General features: G+C 42.0%; 1 protein-coding gene across 3 annotated transcripts; it reads left to right on the plus strand.

Annotated features, from left to right (window-relative positions):
• The first annotated feature begins 178 nt into the window (after positions 1-178).
• vps39 (VPS39 subunit of HOPS complex) lies at positions 179-26,032 on the plus strand. 3 transcript variants are annotated; one of them, XM_071519451.1, is made up of 24 exons: positions 179-750; positions 1,046-1,111; positions 1,214-1,314; positions 1,555-1,597; positions 2,141-2,235; positions 2,989-3,087; positions 3,205-3,297; positions 3,588-3,771; positions 5,920-6,040; positions 7,073-7,193; positions 7,522-7,651; positions 8,305-8,447; positions 8,726-8,866; positions 9,934-10,075; positions 14,267-14,353; positions 15,240-15,313; positions 15,565-15,781; positions 18,046-18,174; positions 18,725-18,827; positions 19,270-19,315; positions 20,155-20,304; positions 22,658-22,792; positions 23,357-23,448; positions 23,920-26,032. In XM_071519451.1, exons 1-24 carry the CDS (start codon positions 678-680, stop codon positions 23,999-24,001), a joined length of 2,667 nt encoding a protein of 888 aa, XP_071375552.1. In that variant the 5' UTR covers positions 179-677; the 3' UTR covers positions 24,002-26,032. The 3 variants fall into 3 exon arrangements, with proteins under 3 accessions (XP_071375552.1, XP_071375561.1, XP_071375569.1); XM_071519460.1 differs by having other exon boundaries at positions 1,250-1,314; XM_071519468.1 differs by having other exon boundaries at positions 1,250-1,314; positions 7,525-7,651.
• The last annotated feature ends 920 nt before the right edge of the window (positions 26,033-26,952 follow it).

Here is a 26,952-nt window from a genome sequence, read left to right on the forward strand (position 1 = left end):
AGTGATACTTAAGTATGACTTGTGAGGCTTTGGGATGTTGCATAATCCATAAATGTTTAAGAGTATTTCACAAATTAGTCACTGCACTGCACCTTTAATGCGTTCCTCGTGAGTACACTGACTTCAGTCACGTGCCTGTCAAACCTCACATTCCCTCGCGCAGCCATCATCAACAAAACTGAGGAACTAGCATGAAGCAAGCTAACCTAGCTAACTAAAACGATGTTATTGCTCGGGAAATATAGTGATTACTGCCATCCGTACTGACTTAGTTACGTTGGGTGTTCTCGACAAAGGAACCGACGATTTCTGGTCGGGTTTAATGTGGCATGGGATGAGAAGGAGCAATAGGAGTATTGATTGCTTGCTAACTTCCAAGCTAGCTAGCTAGCTAGCTATCAGCTGTTGTTTTGGTCGGGGAGATAGCTGGCTAACAAGCCAAGCATTACGGCTATCTTACCGCCTGCGATAGCTTCTGTATTGCTGTGGGTTTGACAGATCGGATTTCCTCATTGCCTGCCGAAACATTAAACTACTCAGTTCAGTTGATGGCGACACATAGAGGTGTGCCACCCTGACAGACAAATCAACGGTCAGGCAGTCAGCTGTTGTCTGACAGGCGTCAACACAGTTTGGGATCGATTCATCTGTAATTGAATCAGCAATAATATTTCGAAATGCATGACGCGTATGAACCAGTGCCTATTTTGGAAAAGCTTCCTCTCCAGATTGACTGCCTTGCGGCCTGGGGTAAGTTATTGACACCATCTCAGTCAGTGAGCAAGCAGTTTCTGTGTCTCGTTGACATTGGGCTGGCCCCTCGGGGTGCTGATTGAACTGCAGATATATCCGTTTGCAGTCCTTAGTGTCCCGTTTGTCAAGAAGATATGAAGTGTCCCATCACTGCTGCAATGATGCTCCTGCGAGCTAATTGATAGCTCAGACTAGGACTGGCCATGTTACACTGTTGCATGATGGTATAATGTGTCTGAGATGATTGATAACGTCCTTTGAACTGTTATTGACTCTGTCTGTCTGCCCACAGAGGACTGGCTGCTTGTTGGAACAAAGCCAGGGCATCTCCTTCTCTACCGGATAAAGAAGGATGCAGGTGAATAGAAAAACTAAGGGAAAGAGGGATAAAATGGAGTCCTTGTGTATCTGTAAACCTTAGACTCCACTTAGTCTAACCTGCTGCAAATGAAAGCTCCAGTCAGTTTTGATGAATACGTTGTGTCTTTTCCATTAGGCACCAACAGATTTGAAGTGACACTGGAAAAATCCAACAAGAACTTCTCAAAGAAGATTCAGCAGGTAGGTCTGCCAGCTGTATGCTGAATTTTATTTCAGTGGAAGCCTAGGCCAAGTCCTATTAAATGGATTTTGCATTATAATGTGTATCCAACAGTTATATGGCTTTTTTTTTTTATATTAATCTGAATGTTATCATTGGAATAAACAAAATGTGTCCTGTATGTCCAGATGAATGTCTGGTAGAGATTGGATCCTTTTGATTTCATCATACTTTTGTTGTGTTTCTTCTTCTCTCCGCAGCTTTATGTGGTCTCACAGTACAAAATTCTTGTCAGTCTTCTGGGTAAGTTTCTTTCCCCAATAGAATTTATTTTGATTCTTGATGAACAATCTTTGTAGTTAGTCTATTGTTCAAGTTCAAGTTCAAGTTTCAACTTTATTTGTCCCCTAAGGGCACAAGACCGGAGAGGATGGAGGGTTTTCGTAGATGGTCTATGTTCCCTAGGGAATACTAAGGCCTAACTAACTACTAACTAACTAGCTAAAGGCAATTAGGGGACAAATAAAAGGGGATTCTTAAACTTTTTCAGCCCTGGACCTACAATCATGAAATTTAGACCAGGGGCCCAGGGTCATATTGCTACTCTTGTAATAAGGAGACTGACAAGGAACAGGACCGTCACCAATTTTGTGTCTCAAAAACTAAAAACTAAAAACCTACTGGTCCATAGTGTAGCAATACTATAAAGGCAATAGTTGACATTTTCCTGAGAGAACAACATGATAACTTGGATACTGCTTTTATCATTGATACACAGCGTAGCAGTTTTCTTTCTTTTATCTCCAGACAGAGATAAACCGTCGTCTCTTTATTTCTCCCCTGCAGAGAACAACATCCATGTCCATGACCTCCTGACCTTCCAGCAGATCACTGTGGTGTCCAAAGCCAGAGGAGCCACGCTGTTCGCCTGCGATCTGCAGGTCAGCCGCCGGCCCCTTGTGGTTGCAGTCCTGGATTTTGAGCACTGGGCCAGCAGTACTGTTTGACTGTCATCTCCATGCCTTTTCCATTGCTTCCCATGCAGTTTTTAAGGGCATGGAGATATGGTTGAAATCAACATCATGATAATCATAAACTCAATATATATCATGACATGGTCACATATGCAAAATCCCATGTTAAATAATCTAATTAATGTTCATCCCATTGAACCGAATGGTAATGTTAGGTGTGATGTCAAACAAAGCTGAAATTATTTTCAAATAACATTCCTTAAAATATTTCATACCTCATTTTGTCAGAGTTCTTAAATAAAATCTGCTTGTTATCAATTTAGACAGCAGAATTGTGTGTCACCATATTCCAAAATCACCATATCATCATGATATGATTCCACTGAAGGACGATAAACGATAATATTGAATTATCGCCCATCCCTAGCTGAAGTATAATATCTGCACGCTAGCAGGCTGGTAAAGTTTTAATTGCTGTTGCAGTGCTAAGAGAGAGTGAGAGTGGATGAGTCAGTGTCTTAATGGGAGGATATGGTGAATGCGCAGGGAATTTTGAGTGAGAATAAGTTCGCTTCAAATGCTACAACACAGTTGTCATATCCCAATAGGCAGACTGTCATAACAACGATCCAGCCTTTCTTTCATTTTTTTTTGTTGTACTAATAATTTCCCTGATGTGAGCAAGTCTTGAATTCTATCTTTTATCTCTTTTGTCTTCAGCAATCCGGCTCAGGGGAGGAAAGGCTGAGAATGTGCGTCGCAGTGAAAAAGAAACTCCAGATGTATTACTGGAAGGATAGAGAGTTCCATGAGTTACAGGTACAGATAGAATACATTAGAGATATGACTCACTGAAATATAGTCCATGTTTAGAAGTTCTTTCCAATGCATTTTCATGTCCAGTCGTCTAAATGTTTTCTTTTTTTGTCTTGTCAGGGGGATTTTGGTGCACCTGATATTCCAAAGTCCATGGCTTGGTGTGAAAACTCCATATGTGTTGGTTTCAAGCGAGACTATTACCTCATCCGGGTAAGGATAACACTGTATTTACACTCAGCTCTACTTACCTGTACTCAACTACAAGTTAATGACGAGTTAAGTCATCTTATAAACCATTTCTTAAAACACATTTTAGAGGCAAGCTTACCTCTTTAAAACCCTGTTTTCAGTTCATGCATGACAGTGTTACTGCTTATCTTACTGGCTTTTCTCGAATCTTGTCTTATTGTCTGTATAAAACACTTTGTAACTGACTATACTGTTATTAAGAGGATTCTGTAATTCCTGACCCACCCGTACCATCTCTCCCCGTCACCTAGATGGATGGTCGTGGTTCCATCAAGGAGCTCTTCCCCACAGGAAAGCAGTTGGAGCCCCTTGTTGCCCCACTGGCTGATGGGAAGGTGGCTGTCGGGCAGGATGACCTAACCGTGGTGCTAAATGAAGAGGGTGTTTGCACCCAGAAGTGTGCACTGAACTGGACAGACATTCCTATAGCCATGGGTAGGAAAGAGACTATGAAATTATTTTAGTTATTTGTTTCTCCTCATAGAAAACGTAGGCTACGTTCACACTGCAGGCCTTATTGCTCAATTCCAAATTGCTGTTCATATCAGATTTTTCTTTATATCTGTTCCAGGATGTAACATATCTGATACCAATATGAACTGACAGCGATGTCAAAAAGACACATGCATGCAGAGTAACAACAAAAAGATACTTTTCCCACTCCCTATGTGAGCTAGTCTAGATAACTTGGAAGAGTGTTGTGCCAAAATTTATTTCCCCTGGCGGTGTGTATTCGCCTAGATTTCACGCCAGGTACCAATATAACAAAATCACTTCAATTTGTGTGTGTTATTTTCCTATCAATGGCTTTTCAGCAGTAAATAGTTTTAAAAACATTTAACTGCATTGGAAAGAATGAAAGTAACCTACCTAGTTGCCTCATAATGAGCAGAGATCAGGCTCTTATTATCTCAAACCACAAGCGTCTATTGATTCTACAAGCAAACTGGCAGGCTATAAATTAGTCTACTTAACATTTATTAAGAGCGTGTCCTCCATGATAATTTCCTTGTGCAGTGGCAAAACAATAACACACACTGAGGACAAAATGAGGACACAACCCCAGGGGAAATAGGTTTTTAGGGGATTACAAATTTTGGCACAACACCAGGACAGAAGCCAAGCTGCCGTGGACACCAAAATTATGTCATTTGTCTCAGTTTTCTCAAGCTTTACTTATTGTCATGGCAACGCTGACAAATTCTAGGTTGCATGCTTTTGAATTTTTCAGTTTCAGTTTTGTACTACAGAAAGGAATTTAAGATTAGATTAATCTCCTTCCTCTTTGGTGTCCGTGTTAAACATTTCATCTGTTGATCAAAATGTTCAGTTCCTGGGTGATAATGATAAGTTTACTGTATATATGAAGCATTTAATATTATACCATTGGTTTCATAGTCACTATACCCATGTCTCTAACACAACACTGCATTCACTTCTTGTCACACTGATTCAACAGGTCTGCTCACTTAGCAGTAATTGGTTACTAAAACAAATTGGTTTTAGCATATTACATAGATTTGGCCTAAATACTACCACTGCTTATTATCAGTAGTTGTCATCCAGCTGCTGTCTGTTTTTTCCTGTTTTCTTCTTCAGTCTTTCCTTCCCTTGTGTTCCACATGACGCCTTTTTTTCCACTCAGTCTGAGCATGTATAGCTGTGGCGCTGTAGTCCACGTGGAGTCAGCTGGGGAAACGCAAACTCACATCAGCCTTTTTATCTCATGACTAAGACACCACAGGACATGCCTGGCTTACTAATGGACTTTGTGACAAAAGTAAATGCAGATGAGCTCTCACATTATTTTAAAGGCCCTTCTTTCTGTTCCCATTGGAATGCAGAAAGACCTGTATGAAGAGGAAATGAAGCCTCGAAGCAGGAGTTGCAATTTCCTCGTTTTGATACAGTCGACATTGTGGCTTTGGCGTGCGTCAGGAGAGGATGAATTTAAAACCCTGCCAGTTTAAACTGACCTAACTGACACAATCACATCCCAGTCCTCTATGGCCACGGCTGGGGCGAAGAGCCTGGGCTCTTCCCCCCTGGGCGTCGTCTATCCCACATCCAGATTCCCAAACCAATCCTGTCCAGATAGCTGTCTCCAGCTGGATTTCCTGCTCCTGTAGCCTCGAGGTTTCCACTCCGCAATCATGACAGAGGCACCTCATGTTCTCATGACAGAGAGTCTGTGTTGGGTGGACACCAAAACTAGAAACAAGAGCTAATCTCCCCCTCTGAAAAATCAAATTACTTAAACTGAGATTATAAGAAGCCCATGAGACCCTTTATCTTCTTGAGGTATTATGAGTTATAAAATATAAATGAAGAGAGCCCTATATATCCATTGTGGATATATAGGTGAAGTTCATTGTGCAATATCTTCCATTCTGGAAAAGTGTTAGCATTTGTCACCCAAGTTACCTACTGTCCCTCAAAAAGTACTCCCATATGTTTGACTTTTGTCCCATCGATCATTTTGCAAGACACACAATATGTAAATCCACAGATGTTTGGTGACGTGTAGAAGAGATGCAGAAGGTGACATGCAGAATTTGAATTTCTGTTTTCTAATGTTCTCAGAGCACCAGCCTCCCTACATCATAGCTGTTCTCCCGCGGTACGTGGAGATCCGGACCTTTGAGCCGAGGCTGCTGGTGCAGAGTGTGGAGCTGCAGAGGCCGCGCTTCATCACCTCAGCAGGGTAAGGCAGCCTTGTCTTGTGTTATTGTCTCATTAAATGGAAGGATTTTCTGTAAATCTGTGCTTGTAACTATTCTCAACACTGCACTACTTATACTACATATATCCCCTTGGAGCTGCTTTCTATCCGTATATTTCATTATTTTTTTCTTTTGATGCACGTAACATAAGGGAATTTCTTTAGATTTTGTGGGGGAATATAGCCAGAGAATTCTTAAATCTAAAGCACAAAACAGATTTTGGAAATACCTTTAGAGACAGTTGACTTTTTGCCAAAATGCAGAATGCAGAATTAGAAGTCACACATTTTACTACATGCTTGCTGCATTACTGCTGCACTGTTGGTCCACCTCTAAGAATTATTCAGAAGAATTCAAATTTTGTTCCCCCTTCCGACATTAGAAGATGCAAAGAATGATAGTAAACTGAAAGATTTATAGTAAGTTGTGTGTTACAATATGCCCATTCAGTTCTATCTAGCATACTACAGTTCTAACTAGAATACACCGCAGCACTAGTGGAGGATAGTTGCAGGATAGATGTTGAATGGGGGACTTTTTTGGTGGGTACAGGCCAAAACACACCGGCGCATCATATGACGCGCGTCATGTGCCGCCCGTAGCACCAATAGGAAGCGTCGCGCTGCAGCACGTCAACAGGAAGACGACTGACCACACACAGCGCGGGACAACGGGACAACGAGCCGAAATGCCATGGGTGAGGGGCGGCAACGCTGGAAATAGGACAGTGGCGTGAAGTGTCGTGGGGCGCCTAGCAGCCGCTGGTGTGGGGGTTGTACATAGAAAATAATAGGGGCGGCTGTTTTGACGCGCGCCGTACGGCGGCGGTGTGTTTTGGCCTTACCACTGTCGTGCTATCAAATCCTAGCATCCTAAAAAACATTATCATTTCATCAGTTCTCCTAGTTTCCATTTCACAGGACTGATAATATCCTGAATTCCTGCATACCAGCAAGAAAAAAATGTGTGTTTCAATCTCTCTTCTCTGTCTTTTCCTCTCTCATCTATCACAGGCCAAATATTGTGTATGTTGCCAGCAACCACTTTGTGTGGCGCCTGGTGCCAGTGTCGATAGCCAGCCAGATCCGGCAGCTTCTTCAGGACAAGCAGTTTGAGCTGGCTCTTCAGCTGGCGGTGAGCAGCAAAACCACTCACTTCAAAGCCAAATATATCAAACCTTGTTATTAAATTCCTGATGATTCAATTTGTGTTTTAGCTCAGATGAAGGACCATAAAAAACACTTATCTTGATTAGGTACAGTCGCTGCATTGAAATTGTAAAGAGCTCACGTCTTTGTACTCTATGATCTTGTGCAATCTATCGTTCCAGAGTCTTTTCCAAGAAAGAACATGTCCATTCATGTGGTTGTTTTACTCCTGGAAGCCACATTCTGATGAGCTGGGAGTAAACTAGAGACATTTTGTTGTAGTGTGATTAAATCAGGGGTTTTTTTCCCGCCAGAAGATGAAGGATGATTCCGACGGTGATAAGAAGCAGCAGATACATCACATCCAGAATCTCTATGCCTTCAATCTGTTCTGCCAGAAGAGATTTGATGACTCCATGCAGGTGTTCGCCAAACTGGGCACAGGTAGGGTTCTGCTTTTTCCCAGTGGACACTGTCTGTCAAATTTGCAAAACAGAGCCGGACCTGGGTCAAGTAGTATTTGCAAATAATACCATATTTATTTGTTTTGACTTTTTGAAAGTAAATATGGTATAATTTTGGGTGATTGACAACTTATTTGAGGTCAGAGTGTGGTAAACCCCACCCATTTTTGCGCTAATCATTTATATTTGTGTAGGGCAGCCTGACTGAATGGAATCTATTCATATTGTCCTGTTCACTCTCTCACTCTGTTTTCTTGAGTGGCAAACTCATGAGAAATCTGTTGCTTACTTGAGATATTTATTCATATCTACTTTACATATGAAATGATATAATAGCTCATGTCTATAAGAACTTTGTATTTCACTGACTTTTTATTGCACTATTGAGCCCTTGACTCCAGGTCTGGTCAACTAATTGTTTTTCCGTATGGCGTACAGTATGTTGTGCCTTTTATTATAAACCCTGTCTGCAAACCAAATTTCCCTTACAATCAAAGACAATAAAGTTTTGAATTGAATTGTATTGAATACTCTGCAACTGTGTACCCCATAAACATACATCCTAAACAAACTCAGTATCATACATCTAATAAACTGCAATAAATATTCCCCCCCCTGACTCCTATTCTACAGATCCCACCCATGTGATTGGCCTGTACCCGGACCTGCTGCCCTCAGACTACCGCAAGCAGCTGCACTACCCGAACCCCCTGCCCACTCTGTCTGGTGCAGAGCTGGAGAAGGCCCATCTCGCTCTTATTGATTACCTCACACAGGTGTGTGTGTGTGTGTGATGTCTTCGCAAGACATAGCAAATAAGGAAGTGGGACATTGTCAGAGCTCATTTGCGAAGGATGTAGATTTTGAATTAGGCCTTTGTTATTCCTAACAAGTGTAATAATACAAGCATACAAATGGTTAAGTTTGAGGAAATGAGTGTAAATCAATGAAAATATAGTAATACAAATGTGTCTCCATGTGTGGTTTTCTGTGTAGTTCTGTGTAATGCACTAAAGGAAAATGTCTGTTGAATCGCTGTTTGTTTTTTCCCCAGAAACGCAGCCACCTTGTGAAGCAGCTGAATGACTCTGACCCTTCTACCACATCTCCGCTCATGGAGGGCACGCCCACTATTAAAAGCCGCAAGAAACTCCTGCAGATCATCGACACCACCCTGCTGAAATGCTACCTGCATGTAAGGCCAAGGTTATCTTCCTTCTCTCTAAAGGAATGAAGAATTTCATTCCGAAATGCCATGCATCCATTTGGGAAAATAATCATAACCTGGTGTTGATCATTCAATATTTCTAAAAGCATCCAGTCTGTAAAAAGTGTTATTGTTTTGTCAACGAAGCACTTAGGTGATCTGCTATCCTTTAAAATCAATCAATGTGTCAATCATTTTGTCAGAGTAGGTGTCACTTTTTTCAAATGGTTGATATCTCATTTTGGAATGAAACATGTCAGATTTCTCTTCTTGAAGTTAAATAAAATACAACCCAACCCAACTGACATCAAGAAAAAGAAATGTATAACGTCCTTATATTACCTTTGGATCGTAAGAATAACTCATCTGTTCGCACTTTGAATGCCTAAACACATTGAGCGAGGTGGGGATAATCAGGGAAAAACATGGCTGTGGGTTCACACACTCATGTCTCATGTTATGCTCGTTAATTTACATCCAAACAATGTGTTTTTATATTATCTGTGAACCGAATCTAATTGTTTATATTTCATGATTTAGTTATGTCAGCTCTTACATATTTGGCAGTCTTCATTCTCAATAGACTGCAATGTTAAGATTTGGTAAGCCGGTAATTACAACCAGGCCTAGAAACTGGCAGCAACGTTAGCCAATTAGCTGTACCTCACACGAAGTCAAATGGGCCCTGTGTATCTACATGGAAAACTCATGGACAGATTTATTTGAGGTAAAAATGAGTGAGGTTAAAGGGGAATGTGAGATTGACTGCCATTTAGGTGTAGTGGCTGCAGTAATTCAGCTGTTTGTGGTGGTAAAGATGGCTGGAAAACAACAACCTAAGGCAGTGTAATTTTGAAAATGCTGCGACAGACCAATGAGGCACGCAGCACTCCCTGAAGGTCTGTCAAAATCTGATCAGTGGCGTCCGAGATGGACCGCGGCTGATCCATAGTCCTCCCCACAATGACAGAAATGGACGGAGGAATGGAGGTTGACTTTTGGAAATGTGTGATGTTCATGTAATGTAATCTCCTCTCGAACCTTCCCCCATTCAGACCAACGTGGCCCTGGTGTCCCCCCTCCTGCGTCTGGAGAACAACCACTGCCACATCGAGGAGAGCGAGTACGTCCTGAAGAAGGCCCACAAGTACAGCGAGCTCATTATTCTCTATGAGAAGAAGGGCCTGCACCAAAAAGGTAAGGGGTTCGGCGGCTGGAGATGAGGCAAAGAGCAGTCAAGACAGAAGTCAGAAGTCAGGCTGTGCTTGAAGGCAGAAATTCGCTGGATAATGAAGATAGTCATGTCACACTACCTGTTCAACTCCAGCTCTCCGATATGTCAGTCATTCTTAGTAAGATGTTCCCAGACAGTGAAATTGCCAAATCTTTTTCATGTGCTGCAAAGACATCAGCTTACCTCATATGTTTTGGTTTGGCTCCGTATTCCAAAGAGGAGCTTATCAAATATGCAAGAGAGGCGCAGTGCTGTGTAGCGCCTTTCGATAAATGCCTAAATAAAGTGACACAGAAGGAACAGATGGATGCTGTTGTGCGGTACTGGAGTGAACGCGAAGAGATGAAGAGAAGATAAGTCTGTCACCACTTGCTGCTGAAAGGCTTCTACAAACCTCAGTGGACGGCCACATGGTCAATTTGAAGTTTCCTGAAGATATTCCAAGAGGATAAGAGCCAAGAGGAGAAAGAAGCAGGTTGGAAGGTGGGAAATCTGCTGAGAGCTCTTTGGCAGCTGTTCCATGACTCAGCAGCCAGATGAGACGATTTCATTGAAGTGACCAAGATGACAACATTTCCTCTGAGGTTCTGAGCACATTACATGATTGGTGTAAGACTTACCAGTTCATGCAGGAGTACATTAAGAGCCAGGAGATATTCCCAAACAGTGAAGTGCCACCTACTATACAGTGAAAAAGCCGCTGCTGACCCCCTTTTTCATTCCAAGGCTCCACTTTTTTTTTGCATTTGCTGCAAGACCGTTTAAACCATTTCTGGAGACATTTCAGACAGATGCCCCAGTGATGCCTTTTTTGGCAAGGGAGCTCCAGTCCACACTGAGAGGCTTGCTGTCATGCTATACCAGAAGGGAAGAACTGGAGAAGATAAAGACACTCATGCAGCTGCTGAAACTTGACCCACTTGACAAAGCAAAGCATGCTCCACTCAAACAGCTGGACACAGGCTCTGCCAGAAAACAAGCTTTGGAGAAAGGTATCTGAAAAGAAACGAAATCCTTTAAATGTACCCGTCGGTGCGGCACATGAGCTCTCTAGACCCTGTGACCATGGTAACAGAAGCGGAGAGTGCTACATCAAAGTCTGAGAAACTCTTACAGGTTCTGCCTCGCCGTGTGACCAAGTCTTTACTCCGGTATAAAGCATCCTTTGTGTATGTCAGTGTAAAACATGAAGCCGAGTTGCAAGATTTGTTTACAGCTGAGGGGTTGATGCGTTTCTTGGCAGATATCAAAGAAAAACAACAGAAAATAATACGTAGCATTGAGACAGAGCAAAAAAGAGGCAGAGGAAATGGCAAACAGGGCAGAGAAAAAAAGACTTAACATTACTGACAAAATCAAATCAATCAATTGTTAGAGAAAAGGGGAGAACTGGCAGCTGTAGAAAAAGGAGGACGACCCTGTTGGAGTGTGTTAAGAGACTCTGCTTTTTGGTTGAATTTTGACATTGGCTTCTCCCAATTTGAGTACTTTGGTGGATAGATATATGCAGAATACAGCAGGCTACTTTTCAGTTTATTATGCAGAAATTTGTGGCCACAGACACTGGGCTATTGTTCAGGCCTGTTTAGCCTAACATAATGCAGTAATGTGAGTCTTCTGATTTATTTCATTCTATTTCTTAATTTATTTTTTCAAACTATGGCCTGTTTTTTGTTTTTCAGCATCTAATTCCTTCTGAATTGAACACTTTTTTCAGCTCAAGTTTTACAGACTTTCATATTGCAGGAAAACTTTGCGAGAGAGAGAGACTGTCACACCAGCTCTAGGTTGTTGGAAATGTCCTGGATTATTTTTTTCTTGGAATAGAGTGGGAACCCTGGATCAATTGAACCCAGATAAAAGAGAGAAGTAGGCTAAAATACAGATCCGCACTGAGTGAAAATCACTATAATATTCATATAGTATTACAATAGGGACTTGGTGTTTCTACTGTACTCTATAGTGAGTTAATATTGAGTGGGTATTATCATTCTTTCATTAGTTTCAGTCAGGAAACTGACATTTTGGCACAGTAAATGAAGAGATTGTATAATATATTGATTTTCTATTTCTGTATTGTGTATACATACACCCACAAGTGAAAATAGTGTTTTTCCACACTTCACAGACGCAAGTGGCTCTGGCAAAAATAGATAAGAGTCAGAGTGACTAGCTAAAAAAAATAGTGTTGCTTATAATATGCAAAGGACTGTTGGAAATGGAAACGGTGGTGGTTTAGCTATTTGCGCCAAGGCCTGTTTTATTTTTACTGTATTCGGTTTCATTGCAAAAACAATTTGAATTCCATGCGTTTAAGTATGAGTCGGGGCGTAATAATTCATTTACAGTGGTGGGGATTTATAGGCCTCCGTCAGCTGCTGTTGGCTCCCTTGGTAAACTGGCAGATCTGCTCTCTTCTTATGTAGACTCACAGTTGGTAAGCATGGGAGACTTTTATCTAGATGGGTAATAACTGATGTTTCTGATCATTTTAAAGAAATCTCCAATGATCTTAATTTAACACAGACTATTATGAAGCCAACCTGACCTCACTTGAAAAACCAAACAAAATCAATCCTTATTGATCTAATCTTATCCAGTATGCCAGAAAAACATTAGCAACAGCAGTGTGTTTGATGTTAGCATTAGTGATCACTGACCTATCGCTTGCATTAGAGCAATGAGAATGAAGTGAACTCAACCATGATTTGTCATTAAGCGAAACCTCAGGAGCTTTAATGAAGAAGCCTTTATGTATGATCCTCTACCATAATGAGCTATGTCACTGTACAAATCCCTCAAGCCGAATTGGCACTGAGCTTCCTTGTAAGTACGTTGAACTCTTTGGCTGATAAACATGGTTCTTAGAAAAAGTTCGGAATAAAAGACAGATTTAATCCTTGGTTCTCTCACAAAGTCTTAATATTGTTTCAATCAAGAAACAAAGCTTGGACAGTGGCTTGCCGCACAGGGAGCCCTTCTCATTGGCTTGCCTTCAGGCTGCTTAGAAATAAATGCGCCCCCTCTGTGAGGAAAACCAAATCAGAATATTACATTAGCTCTTCTGCTAACCCAGTTAAGTTTTTTTGTTATTCTCTTTGTATACAAATTCAGCACTCTTGGAAAAAGTAAGGTCCCCCGTCCCTCAATGTTTTTGTCAAAATATTAAATAAAAGTTAAAAGAAAAACTTACTGTCACTAGAAAATTCTTCTAGCAAGTAAAACTGCATTGGGGGAAAAGTTTTTCTTTTCATTTGTTCAAAGAAAAGTAGGCTTTGAAGACTCAATTTTCAATGAAATTTAGATGAACATTTTATGCAGCGGGAGATGAATCATCAAAGAACGGATGATAGATAAATCAACCAACTGGATAATGACAACTGGAGTTTATTTGTCAGCATTTGGTTTGTCATAGGCATAGCCATGACAAATAAATACATAACAATAAAAATGCAATGAAACATCTGTATCCAATTTCTCTGTCAGATTGGTTGCTGAATTTTGGGGTTTTGTATTCAAATGACAGATCACTTGAGCTCAATTGATGCCAAACCTACATCAGAGTTTGTCAGTATTCTCATTGTTATTTTCCAATTCACATACAAGCGGCATTGTGAGTCGAATTGCTTCATTATGTTCAGATTCAATGGGTATCGGTTATGGGCTTTATGTACGGGTTGTAACAAAGCTGTACTCTCAAGGCGGATCGTCTCTGTCAGGCTGCGCAGTTTATCTCCGAGGAGGTTTCCCGCATGCGGTGGACTCCTCATCCCCGTAGATCAGAGATTCTTAATGTTATTTGGATTGCGGCGGTATTTTGCGGCGGATTCTGGGCTGTTCTCGCTGCGAGCGCGGCTGGTTTTAATCGGCCCGCCGCAATTTGCTCTTGTGATGTCATGCCGCTGGAGCCGCGCTCTCTCCCTCTCTGCCAATTCAAACCAGCTGTTCCCCGGCCACCAATTAACATGATGCGTCTGCCACATCCAATTTCTGTTGACGGAGGAATTATGTAATGCAGCGAGTGCACACCAAGTAGATGACATCTTGCTGCTTTCCATCACCCTGCCTAATCTCGCATTTGTTCTCACCCCCCCCCCCCCCCCTTTCCCCCGCTTCACTCCTCTCTTCTCTTCACCCGGTTTGCCCTCTCCCAGCTCTCCAGGTGCTGCTGGATCAGTCCACTAAGGCCAACTCTCCGCTGAAGGGCCACGAGCGAACAGTGCAGTACCTCCAAAGACTCGGTAAAGCTGAATGGCCAGCACCTTCAAACCTCACACAAATCTGTTTTAATTTAGGATATCAAACTCGCCATCTCGGCTAGATTTGTTTAATTTGTTGGGGCGATTTGAAAAAGAAAACTAGAATTTGAGAATTTTCACCCTGATTGAGTGTGGATGTCTGATGTGTATAATTTGCTCTGTCACATGTCTGGCACTTTCTCTTTGGGCTGAATGTGAGGTCCTGTTGTTCCTTCTACCACGCATATCACTGTTAACTGTGTAACTCAGTTAAATGTGTTATGTGTAGGACTTTTAAACACCAACAAGTGTCAAATTAATTGCAAAACCTTGGTATAATTACTTGGTATAATTACGTGGTCTCATTGGTAAACAAATGAAACCATGTTGAAGACAGCTGGTAGCCTCTGTCTCACACAGTGTTATTGTTAGTGCTAGTGTTTCTCCAAATTAAGACAACATTTCCCATAAACCATGCTGCTCCTGTCACAAAGACGAGGTTGCTTCTTCGGTTAAACATTTTCTCTTTAACCGAGAAATACATTTAGCAATACAGAAGGTTTTCTATGAAGTCATACCTGGTGGCACATAATGTAAAATGCAGTGTAGAGGATGGTAGAGGCAGCTAATCTTCTCGGCAGTAGTCTCATTTGTTTATGTTATTATACTATTGTCTCAAAATGAATGTGGTAATGATGGTATTGATGGTAAAAAGGAATTGTGATTCAGGTTTTTTGTGTGTGTGTGATTGCTGAATCGGGGCTTATTTCTTGTACTGTGCCTCCGTATGTACTTTCATTCCTTTCGTTCCTGCTCAGTGGAGTTAAACTTGCCTATCTTCTGTAATCCCCCCCCCCCCCCCCACACACACACACACACACACACACAGGAATGGAGAATTTGGGGATAATCTTTGAGTTCTCCCCCTGGGTGCTGAAGATCTGTCCTGAGGATGGGCTGAAGGTAGGATATTGAATTTCATCTCTAAATAAACTTACACCAACGAATCTCTCCACCAAGGGATCAAATTATATTAAGATAGTGCACTTTGTACAAGGGTGTTCAACACAGTTATCCAGTTTTATTACTTTCATTCCATATGCAGAAAAAATACAAAAGCCTGTTCCCATCTTTATCTACTCTGACTGTATTTTCTGTCCAGTTCCCATGAAGAAAGCTTGCATGTAGATTTAAAACCCTCCCTTCCTCTCCAGATCTTTACGGAGGACCTGACAGAGGTGGAGACCTTGCCCAGAGACAAGGTGCTGAACTTTCTGAAGGAGGGCTTCAAGGAGCTGGCCATCCCCTACCTGGAGCACATCATCTACATCTGGGAGGAGACGGGTCCAGAGTTTCACAACGTGCTGATCCAGCTCTACCTGGAGAGGGTCCAGGGCCTCATGAAGCAGTACCTCAACTCACTGCCAGAAGGTACGAGCAGGAGGCGACTTGAAAGTTAATGTATTTAGTTAAGAGTGTGTGTGGGCCCTTAAAAAGTCTGAAAAAGTCTCTAAATTTAAGGCTTTAATTTAGATAATGTGAGAAAATGTCTTAAATGCTGTTTTTTAGAGGTTTTAAAATTGCCACCATGGAATGAAGGGGTTATTTTTTAATTTTCATGTTCATGCAGATATGAAATTAGATTGAGGTATTGACAGATTGTAAAAAATTGGAAGCAGAGTTGGAAAGTAAGGCAAATGCTTTGAATTATGTAGTTTCATCACAAGATGAGAATGGGATTGGCAGTAGTGTTGGTTTTATTTTTATCTGTTGTTTTACATTACTACAAGTTTGATCCACATGCATGTACATAACAGGGTTGATACAATATGCAGCAATTGTTTTGTTTTCATCGTCTGCCTTGTCTGCCCTGATAAACACAGTTGGACATCATATCTTTTAAGCAATTCATTTCTTTTTGTTATACTGCCCATTTATATTTTCATTAGATATGTTCAATTGCAAATAGGCTGTTTTTGACAGGCTATTTTCTTTGTTTTATTTGTTAAATTGATCTTAATTCCGGGTACCATCAAAAAGCCTTGTCTTGTCAAAAAGTCTTAAATTTGGCTGACACCTGCAGATACCCATATAAAGTGAAAGAAGAACAAATACACAAGGGGATGGGGATAGTTACCATCTTGTTACCACAAATGATGACTTTCCCCACCACTCTTTATTTTAAAATGGAGAGAAAAGCTTGCTTTACCTTTCCACTTTCCCCCTTGTTAAACTTGACCAGCTGGGACCTGTGTGGTTGGTAAAATAGTGAAAGTCGGCCGGTGAATTTTGGGATTGGCTTGCCACTGTAGCCTGCAGGCAAAAAGTATGTTTCCTGCTCTGCTCCTTTTCTAAGATGAAGAGAGATGAAGACATATCTTAGATATACATACAAACAGAGCCTGGTAGTAGATATGCCCAGTCAAAGCCTTTAATACCCTTAGATGCTGGTCTGGGGTCAGTTTTACCACTGGTGGTTAATGTTAGGAAATGGAACAGAAACGTTGATCCCTTGTTAGAGGATGCTCCTTCCTTGGTGTCCAGCCACAGGAAAATCAGGGTGACCTAGTGATTAGAGAGCTTCCTGTAACCTAAAGGGCACCAGGTTTGATCCCCACAGCAGCCGATGAATCCTGTCAAAGCGTCCTTGAGCAAGACAAAGCTCTTAAAATCTGCTCAGTCCCTGTAAGTTGCTCTAGATAAGAGAATCCACGAAATGCCCTAAAATGTAAGAGTAAATGTCAGAGCTGAAGGGCAACGTGTCCCTGGAGCTTAAATACCTTATTCAGGGATGTGGAGCTCCCTGAATAGCACAGGCTTCTTAACAAAATCCCCCCACCACACTTAGTGCCAACAGAATTATTTATTTTTCTTGTGTTTGATCATGATTGCATCGCTACATATGGATTCGGTTTGCCTCTGCTTGGTCATCCAAAGAGTTGTCTCTCACCGCTCTGCTAGTAAAGTTTGTGTCGGGGCTCGTTATGAAGTCCATCCGTCTCCGCCTGTTTGTGCCGTTTAATGCCTGTCCAGGGACTGAGCATTGAAATGGACCCGCTGGCTAATGCTGGCACATTTGCAGTGATGCTGATTAATGTGCACTCTGCCGGTGAAATAAACTAATAAAACCCAAGTAATTAAATAAATAAATCTGTCCTTGGGGCAGGTTATTGCTAGGGGCTTTGCATCAGGGTGTGTGTTGCAGCACACAGCCCATGATATTAGGATAGTGTTACTCTGAGATTATTGTGATTCTCAACGGAGAAATGAGACTTTGTGTCGTTAAAAGAGAGTCTTGTTTATTTTTAAGTCGGCGCTCAGTCCAAATTCTTCAAAGAAAACGCAGCCTAATTAAACTAAGAAGCAGTTCAGCTTTCTGTTTTCATCTTGGAAAAGGGAGGAGTATGAAGAATAATAACATTGCACTATCATGACACTGAAAATGTTGCCAGTACAATACAGCCAGTTTCAAAAGCAGGTATATGTTTTTTTATATACATTATTTATACTCACTCTATTATTAAATATTCTTCCTGTTTCTAGATGCACTTTAGGTCATGGCTGGGAATTTGATGACTGAGTAACTAAATAAGTAAAATTGTATACCTATACCTTTTGAAACAGCTGGTATTCTGTGACACAAAGAATCATATTCCATAGTAAAAAATAACTATAACAACTCCTCTGTCATGTAGGAGTGACAGCCGTCGCTGCAGGGAAGGAGGAAGGCGACCTGGGAGACTTCAGGACCAAACTGTTGACTTTCCTGGAGATTTCTATCAGCTACGAACCAGCAAGACTCATCAGTGACTTCCCCTTCGATGGTAGGCACCGGCTTCACACTGTAATGATAACGACCAATGTGAAGACAGGACAGGAGTAGTGCATGCCTTCTATTTGCAACACAAATATAACTAATGATGTGGTAGTTCTTTGATGTTTCGCTGTATGATCCTTTCAAAGAATCTGATCAAAAAACACTTTAAATTGATGTCTGTAGTGTTTATGCCTTGGGTTAATGATAGAAATCATTTTTAGCTTTTCATGCATCACAGAAAACTGGAGAAATTCAACGTAAACCACTGATTTTGACTTCAGGACAGAACTTTCACTTTCAACTTTGGCTTAACTTTGACCACATACACAAAATATGTCCCTAAGAAACTTTAATAAATCCGACTTGTGAGTTCATTTTTAGAGACTTTTTCCCAGAGTTTTGTATTGCATAGTGTTTTCATTTTATAGGGGAAAGGCTTATGAAGTGTTGTCCAACTCAGTGTATATGTTGTGTTTGTACTGAAGGGTGTAACTGTTACTGTAGTTGTCCCAGTGTGCTGTGAGTTTGCACTTCTGACCTGGTTTTCCATCTCCCAGGCCTCCTGGAGGAGCGGGCGCTGCTCCTGGGCCGGATGGGTAAACACGAGCAGGCGCTCTTCATCTATGTGCACATCCTGAAAGACACCCGCATGGCAGAAGAGTGAGTAGTCCTACAAAAATTACAGACTCAGACATACTGGGTGGGAAATTAACACCAAACCACTGGTCAAACGTTGGTCTGTGGCTGGCATGTTTGTCAACTCCAGCAGCCATTTTGGTCAGTGAGCAACTATTATTCAGATGTTCTTTTCTAAAACACTTTGACTGGTAAAATAGTGGAAGTAGCCCCTGGAATCGGCCACTGTGGCCAGTGGATAAAAAAGTTTGTTTCCTGCCCTGCATACATAATTATCTACCAGCTTTTTCCTGCCTACGGGCCACAACTGAAATTAACTGAAATTACGTCATGTGACTTTATTGTGCCATCCTGATAGTTGCAGTGCTGTGTGCTTGTTGGTCAAATAAATTGAATCAATTAGTCACCATCGTGGAAACAAGGAGAACTTTCTGTTGAAGCTTTTCTCTGTGTTCTCTGTCTGCAGGTACTGTCACGGGCACTATGACAAACTGACTGAAGGAAATAAAGATGTAGGTACCTTTTTAATGTTATTTCAGTTTGATGTTTAGTTAAGTTCACTTTAATGTGTTCATATGTTTAGTTTTACTCTATGCCCTGTCCTCCTGGTTTTTACTGTTCTGTTGTGTTGTTGATTTTGACCGCTTTTTTTTCAATTGTTATGCTTCGTTGCCATGGATTATTAATGGCACAGGCACCTCATGATGGACATGTTGCCGGCTGTCCTGCAAAAACCTCAGATTTCCAGTTTTTCCTCTTCATTTGACCATAATTGACAGCTGACATTATCCCTCACATGTATCAAATGTTGCCTGACCCTGTGACCACGGCACACCAATTAATAAAGTATTGAAAACTAGAAGGGCACTCGGAGAGCGCAGACCTCCACCAAGGTTCGTGCTATTATTGCTTGTTCGTGAGTCAGATCCGGATCCAAAATTTTATGGATTCTTCCTTGGCCCATGCTACACCCTTCCACGAAGTTTCATGAAAATCGGGCCAGTAGTTTTTCCGTAATCCTGCTAACAGACAAACAAACAAACAAATGGCACCGAAAACATAACCTCCTTGGCGGAGGTAATTACTAAATTGCCGTCTGAATCAAAGGGAAAATCAACAATTCATTCCTAGTTCCTGAAAAGTTTGCCAACAAATACAAGATCTCTATGGGACACTGAATGTTGAATTTCTGTATGTAGAGTGATTATGTAGTCTACTCTCCATCATTGCTTTACATTACATCTTGCACTCTCCTGCATCAACTGTGAAACTGACCTGTCCATCTTCTGCACCACAAATTCCTGCAGATCATATGCGAACAACTATTAACCCCCCTGTTTCTTCTCTGCAGGTGTACCTGTCTCTGCTGCGAATGTACCTGTCGCCTCCGGACGTTCACTGCCTGGGGCCCATCAAGATGGAGCTGTCTGAGCCTCAGGCCAACCTGCAGGCAGCGCTGCAGGTCCTGGAGCTGCACCACAGCAAGCTCAACACCACCAAGGTAAACAGAATACACTCCCAACGGCAGGACAGCACTCCGCACCAGACCCGGGTTGAATAGTATTTACAAATAATTCTGAGAGTTTATTTTTTATCTCCTTTCAACATGGCTGGGCTTTACTGCATCAGGACAATTGAGACAGTGTCAAGTAAGTTGTCAGTCACAGAAAAGTACTCTAAATTTACTTTGAAATACTTTCCTGTGATTGTCAAATTTTTCTGGCATATAGATTAAATTCTTCCACTTAAATTCAATTTTCAATTTATTAGCAAATTCAACCCATTGACCCTTTGCTCTTGTTTGATTCTGGTAATTATTGCTAATTTAGACGTCACAGCAAAAGTGAGATTGATAGCAATAGTATCGTACTGGCTGGAATAAAACGAGGTAAAATAACATGATTACAAATGGCACGCACTCCCACAAAATTAGTCAGTTGGCATATGGTGTGGAATTTAAACAAAGAGTGGATTGAGCACAACCTCTTTAAGCATTTATTAGTTTGTTTTTAGACCAAATGAGAGGGGTTCGCACTGTTTGGGGTAATCAAATTGGTCCCATTGTGTTAGACAAGATCCAGCAAACCATAAAAAGATTTCCACGAGGGTACTGATCTCTCTTGAGAGGTGTCTCTTTGATATCTTTGCTGAAATTCCTCTCAAACATGCATTTTGACTACCTCCCCCCAGAACCAAAATAGCAAAGTGTTAATTGAATAAAAGCTGTTCTGTTCAGAATCGGCTCATGACCTATTTTGCATGTCGTACCTTCTCTCCTTTTCATGACGTGCTCCACTGAATGCTATCTAATAAGGATGTTATCCCTTGAAGTAAGCCTGTTGGAGCTTGTTTTTCAATGCTGCCAACTGCAGAGGATCACTCCACACGATGCCACACAGTCCCGCTGTTGGCCGAAAACAATCACTCAGCAGATTGTCCATTCCTTCTCTCTCTATGTCTTATCACAAAGGAAGAGAGCCACAGTCTATGAAGGCCCTCCACTGAGTCACTGTAAATATTTTAGCAGCAAAAGTGATCAGGTTTAGCTGTTATCTGTTATGTTCACGCTCAAGCGGAATACACCGTAACAGACCTCGCTGTATCGGCGATTCAAAGCGGATGTGATTGCGTATGAAAGGCACCGGTGATCTGTGTCCGACCACAGACGTGTCAAATTAAGAGTTTCTCAGGGGGAACACTGCGGGTTTATGACTGGAGCTCTCCATCTTGTCCTGCTCTGCTACTCTGCCTGACTGCGCTCTCTCATTGACTTTAATGGCACTCTGCTTTCATTTCCCCTGGCTGAGCTCCCGGAGCCTGGCTTGCCAAGAGCGCATACAGAGAGGAGAGAGCGAACACGACTTGAGGATGCTGTGAGGCTCGTGTCTGACATGAGGGAGTTTGTTTATTTTTTAACTTTTAAAGTTGAGTGAGCACGCTTGCTCTTTTTTCAGCGATGCCCTCTCCTCACAGTCGCGTGGTTCACATTCACAACTGGGAGCTGCCCAGTGCAACCCCAGTCTTCTGCTGTTGGCCACTGGGAAGCTCTACTTGACCAATTAGTGTTAAGTGACTTGCTCCAAGCCACATAACGACAGTTTGTTGAGGGAGGAGAGAATATTTTCACTCAGGTTCCCCACTCTCTTCTCTCCTCAACCTCCACCAATGTGACTAAATGCTTTTAGACTTTGAAAAGCTCCCCAAGAGGACATGGCAAAGTTTATTTCTCTGAGTGGAAGTATTCCTAGTACTAATATGATTTTATTGAGCCAAAAGATGACAAGAACATTGGACATGAACTCTATTTGGTTTCCCTGATCATTCACACAGAACCACACAGGCGAGGCAATTGAGTTATCGTAATATCTGAAGGTAAGAGAAGATGCAGTCACTGAACAGTAATGCAACATGCAACAAATAACTGCTCCCTGGAAAGAATATGTAAGGTAATGTTAATGCTTTTGAAATGACTAATGTGTAATATTACTTATTTTTTAGTTTTGACCCAATTATTGCCTGTTAAAACGACAGTCCCCATAAGAAGGGGTCATACTTTCTTGTTCCCTGTGTTTTAATTGTCTCCTGTGAATTAATTCAGCAAGGGTGCAGTAAGAAAATTACCACCACTTCTAGAGAAAATGGTGAATTAAATAACATTTGGTAGATTAAAATAACATCACAGTTTAGCCTAATTTGCTCCTAAAAGCAAAAGCAACACTACTACATACCGTTCCAGTTGAAGAGTTAAAACCCATCTTGAAAAGGTTGTTAAGTCTTCTAAAGTGCCTTTGTTTTTTACCACCAACGCAATCTGTGGTCAACAATATTTAACAAGTCCGTGTTTCTGTTTCCAGGCTATCAACCTGCTCCCGGCAAACACCCAGATCCGAGAGATCCGGGTCTTCCTGGAGAGCGTCCTGGAGGAGAAGGCCCAGAGGAAGCGCTTCGACCAGGTGCTGAAGAGCCTGCTGCAGGCCGAGTTCCTCAGGGTGAGTCGTGGAGGCGATGAGTTTGATTTGAGTTTTATTTCTTGTAAATGAGATGAAATTCTCAGTGAACTTACCCTGTTAAAATAAAGGTATCATCGAATGTGGTTAGCTGCTGACGTGCTGATGTTGGTTGGGTAAACTTGAGTAAACCCTTACTGAACAAAAGGCTTTTTCATGTGGTGTTGCTGCGAATTGACCATCATGTCCTTCCTAGGAATCAGGTCCTCTGCCCCCTCGCTTAATAATGTAATGTGATCCTTTATTGATCTCCGCTGGGAGATACTCTTTTTATTTGCTTCGCTCCAGGGGTTCAGAGGTCAGGGTCAGCTACAAGACAGCACTCAGCTGTAGGGGTTCAGTAATTTCTTCCAGGACACCTCAGCAGGGTGGATTTCTTGCCAACATGGGAAGCTTGAACCCAGCTCCTCAGGTTGAAGGACAGACTCTCAAACCATTAGGCTCTGTAGTCGGCACTCAAAGGCAGCTCTTTGGCTGAAACAGATCTTGATGTTGTTAACTGTGCTCTCTGTCTCTGCTCACCAAGCATATCCCCCCTGTTTTCAGGTGCAGGAGGAGCGCATCTTCCACCAGCAGGTTAAGTGTGTCATTACTGAAGAAAAGACCTGCAGGGTCTGCAAGAAGAAAATAGGAAACAGGTAATACTGCCTCGCTGTTTGCCAGCTTGAACCAGCTGTGATTTTTTTGTCCATGTGTACTGTTTTTAGGGATCTTTTTGCAGTTATTTGGGCAATGTCATCCAAAGCATCACATTAATCTGGGAATTATTACATTGTCAGTATACAGTAAGCTGTACCTCTTCCATTTACTTTGTTTTGTATTTGTTTTGTATTTGTAAGGTAGTTTTTTGTATCTGCAATCCTATTTCCAGGGGTATTTTATGAACTTGAAGCAATTCAAGTTTTGCCCTTGCTAATTTTGTACCCTGCTATCTCTACCGTCATTTTAGTTTGCTCATGTAAATTTAAATTAGATACTTGTTTTATTACTCAGTGGATCATAGCAGATAATCTTATTGACCGCTGGGCATTTTGCTCTCTCTCTCTCTCTCTCTATCTCTCCCCCCCCCTCTCTCTCCCTCTCTCTCTCTCTCTCTCTCTCTCCTTCAGTGCTTTCGCCAGGTATCCCAACGGAGTGGTGGTGCATTACTTCTGCTGCAAAGACCGCACTGTGTGTCCCACTGAGCAGTAACACCCCCACCCCACCCCGGCTCCCATGCCCCCCCCCCTCTCTGCCTGACACAAGCCACACTGGGGAACAAACCCATGATGACTGATAAAATAGTGTGGACTTACACGTTCAGCCATCCTTGAAGGAGAAATGTGTCGGGAGGTTGAAAGGGCATCAGCTGTAGCCAAGCAGTGGAATCGGACTCCATCCGCATAACATGCAATTTGGTGGACGCTTCTCTCCAAAGCGCCTTACAGAACCATGAGTGCATACATCTTTTTTTTTTAACATGGGCTAATCCTGGCACCGTTTGTGTCATGCTCTACCCGTTGAGCTAAACAGGACCTCCTACTATAAGGCTGTCTCTCTCTTTCTCTCTCTCTCTCTCTCTCTCTCTCTCTCTCTCTCTCTCTCTCTCTCTCTCTCTCTCTCTCTCTCTCACTCTCTCGCTCTGTGCATGAGGTAACAGGTGGAATGTCCCAGGTCGGTCTGCAGGAGGGAAAACGCTATGGAGAGAGAGGGAGAGGGAGAAAGAGTGAGAGAGACTGACATTTGAAAGCATGTGCCACTGTAACGCTAGAAGGGATTCACTCCGCTACGCCTCGCCTCAGAAGAAAACGGACACTATTGACAAAGACGCTCAGAGGGAAAGGAGCTAAACAACAAAATTTAGCCCCTCGCTCTCGGCAGCGAGGAGGCGGTTTGAAGCCTCGGCGGTCGTGTTTTTTTTCTTCTCTCCCTGCCTCGCGCCGTCTCCTTCCCCTCCTGACACTCTGTAGACCTCAAACACCGGGGTCTTGATATGCCATAGACTCTACAGAAGTATTCTTAAATGCCTTGTGTGACTCTTAAGATTGTACTTACAGTGAAATCAGCTGTCTGTCATGTTTATGTACCTTTTTTTTTGTTTTTGTTCGCATGTGTTGGTACGGACATATTGGACTAAGCCTAAGCAAAGCCACATCCATCTCATGTTTGCTTTTTCTTTTGTAAGTGTATATTAATTTAAATATTTGAGCAGGCCACTCTTCCATAGACTATATGCACAGCCATGATGTTTTTTTCTCACTCACTGTTATAACTGATCTGCTCTTGAATGATTGTTACCGGAGAATACAACCATTCTCATCTTTCTTGTATTGATTTTTTGTTATTTTCCAACATGTCGTAACATTTTAACTCATTCATTTTTTTCAAGGGCAGATCACAAAAAGTACGGCACTTTAAAAGTGGATGGATGTTCCTGTTTTATTTATTGTTAAATCACGCGTTCGCCTGATGGTAACTGGAAGTAATGTGATAGCCTTTGAAGGTGTGATGGATCCGTGCGTTTTGACGGCAATATTGTAATCAGATGTGTCTGTCTACCGTCCGCCTGGGAGGCAATTCAAGAAGCAGGAGTACTCGGTTTATTGAAAAAGAATTATATGTAATTATTTAATGAATAAGCTCTTATCCAGGCTGAATTAGAGTGAGCAGGGCTTCAGTGCCTTGCTCAAAGACACTTCGGACTGATCATGTGACTGTTGATGGACACATTGGCTCAAATGTCTCTCTAACCACTAAGCTGCCTTCCTGGTATTTTGAATAATTTGTCAAATTAAGCTTCAATATTGGTTCTTAAGCATGAGTCATTTACCAACCAATATCTCAATATGAAGGATTCTTCAGAAGTTGTAATGTTTTTTTACCTGAGTCTCCTGCTCCTTAAATTCCCCCCCACCCCACCCTCCCTGCTTTTGAAGGTTTGCACGCTTTCTCTGGTAAGACTGTTTCACCATGTTTTTGTAGTGGGAACATTTGTACCACTGTGTAAACTGTATAAAGGGTGAGAGTGCTGACGATCGATTTCTCATTGAAGCAGTTAGATTCTGAGGGGCGACCCGACAGGTACCGTATGTCTGTTCTGCTTTAATCAGTAATAAACCTGCGTTTCCACTCATGTTGGTGTCTGTGTAATACCACAAGTTTTAACAGCGGCAATGCTGGTGTTCACTGTGTATAGATATATAGATATATTTATAGATGTGAGAATAAAATTATATGGATTCATCTGGATTCCTCTTTAACGTGGAAGTGGATCTCTTCTCCAAAAATGTGTCGGTCTGAAAATATACTTTCTTTTTTCTGAGTTTTGTTCCAAAATGAGACGTCCACCACTTCATATATTTTACACATACTCTAACAAATGATTGGCAAAAATGAACACAAACCATGGTAGGATAGCAGTTAGTTGGTTGATAAAAAAAAAAAAAAAGACCACAATTTGCATACTGCATCATGAACATTTTAGAGATATTCAGTGTTCAAGTATTGATTCAAGTAATGATTTTTTTTTTCAAAACCTGTGTGGCATTTTGGACAGGAACGCTTCATATTCTCCTGGTCGAGGCCGATCCCATCCCCTTTTGAATAGACAGTAGCAGCTCTACTCTTTACCTATTCATGGACAGCATCTCCTCCATCTCATCTGGAAGTCCCTTTCCCAGATCGGCCCATTATCCCGGGGCTGAGGCACCAGAGAATACCTACACTGTTACTTGCCCTACTAATGGGCTTTTTCTGCGCTGAGCCGAGCCAGCCGGAGTAACAGAATCACAACAAGCCCGACTGCTCAGCAACAGACTTCACTCTCGGTGAAGTCTGCCAACTGCTTTCTGCATCGGGGCTTCGCATGGATCCTGATGACTCTCTTGCCTGGGCAGCGAGACAGGATCGAAGCGGAGAACGGGGCCCAAATGAGGAGAATGTGTTTGGCCCGATAGCGGCGTTGCCTCAGAGACGCATCGCCGGAGCATATGGGCGGCTCATGGTTTCCCCTCTTTATACAGTCACGCTGGCACATGATCATATAAGCACTGTCCATGAGGCTGGGAGAGAAAGAGAGAGAGAGAGAGCACACTGAATAATTTACTATGCTCCAAATTATTGCAGCTCTCTTTTTTTTTTGCTGTGTTGCTCTCTGGGATGCT

The sequence above is a fragment of the Centroberyx affinis genome, unplaced genomic scaffold (genome assembly GCF_046629955.1).
Source record: "Centroberyx affinis isolate AG114_WGS23_722 - 3 ecotype Tasmania unplaced genomic scaffold, CSIRO-AGI_Caff_v1 ptg000058l_1, whole genome shotgun sequence".
NCBI classification, from domain to species: domain Eukaryota; kingdom Metazoa; phylum Chordata; class Actinopteri; order Beryciformes; family Berycidae; genus Centroberyx; species Centroberyx affinis.

What these genes read in the sequence shown, in the direction of transcription:
- vps39 (XM_071519451.1), top strand. Translation starts at nt 678, where the DNA reads ATGCATGACGCGTATGAACCAGTGCCTATTTTGGAAAAGCTTCCTCTC. An exon ending in CGCTTCATCACCTCAGCAGG is followed by an intron (nt 6,041 to 7,072) that starts GTAAGGCAGCCT and finishes CATCTATCACAG; the next exon opens with GCCAAATATTGTGTATGTTG. An exon ending in CCTCAACTCACTGCCAGAAG is followed by an intron (nt 15,782 to 18,045) that starts GTACGAGCAGGA and finishes TCTGTCATGTAG; the next exon opens with GAGTGACAGCCGTCGCTGCA.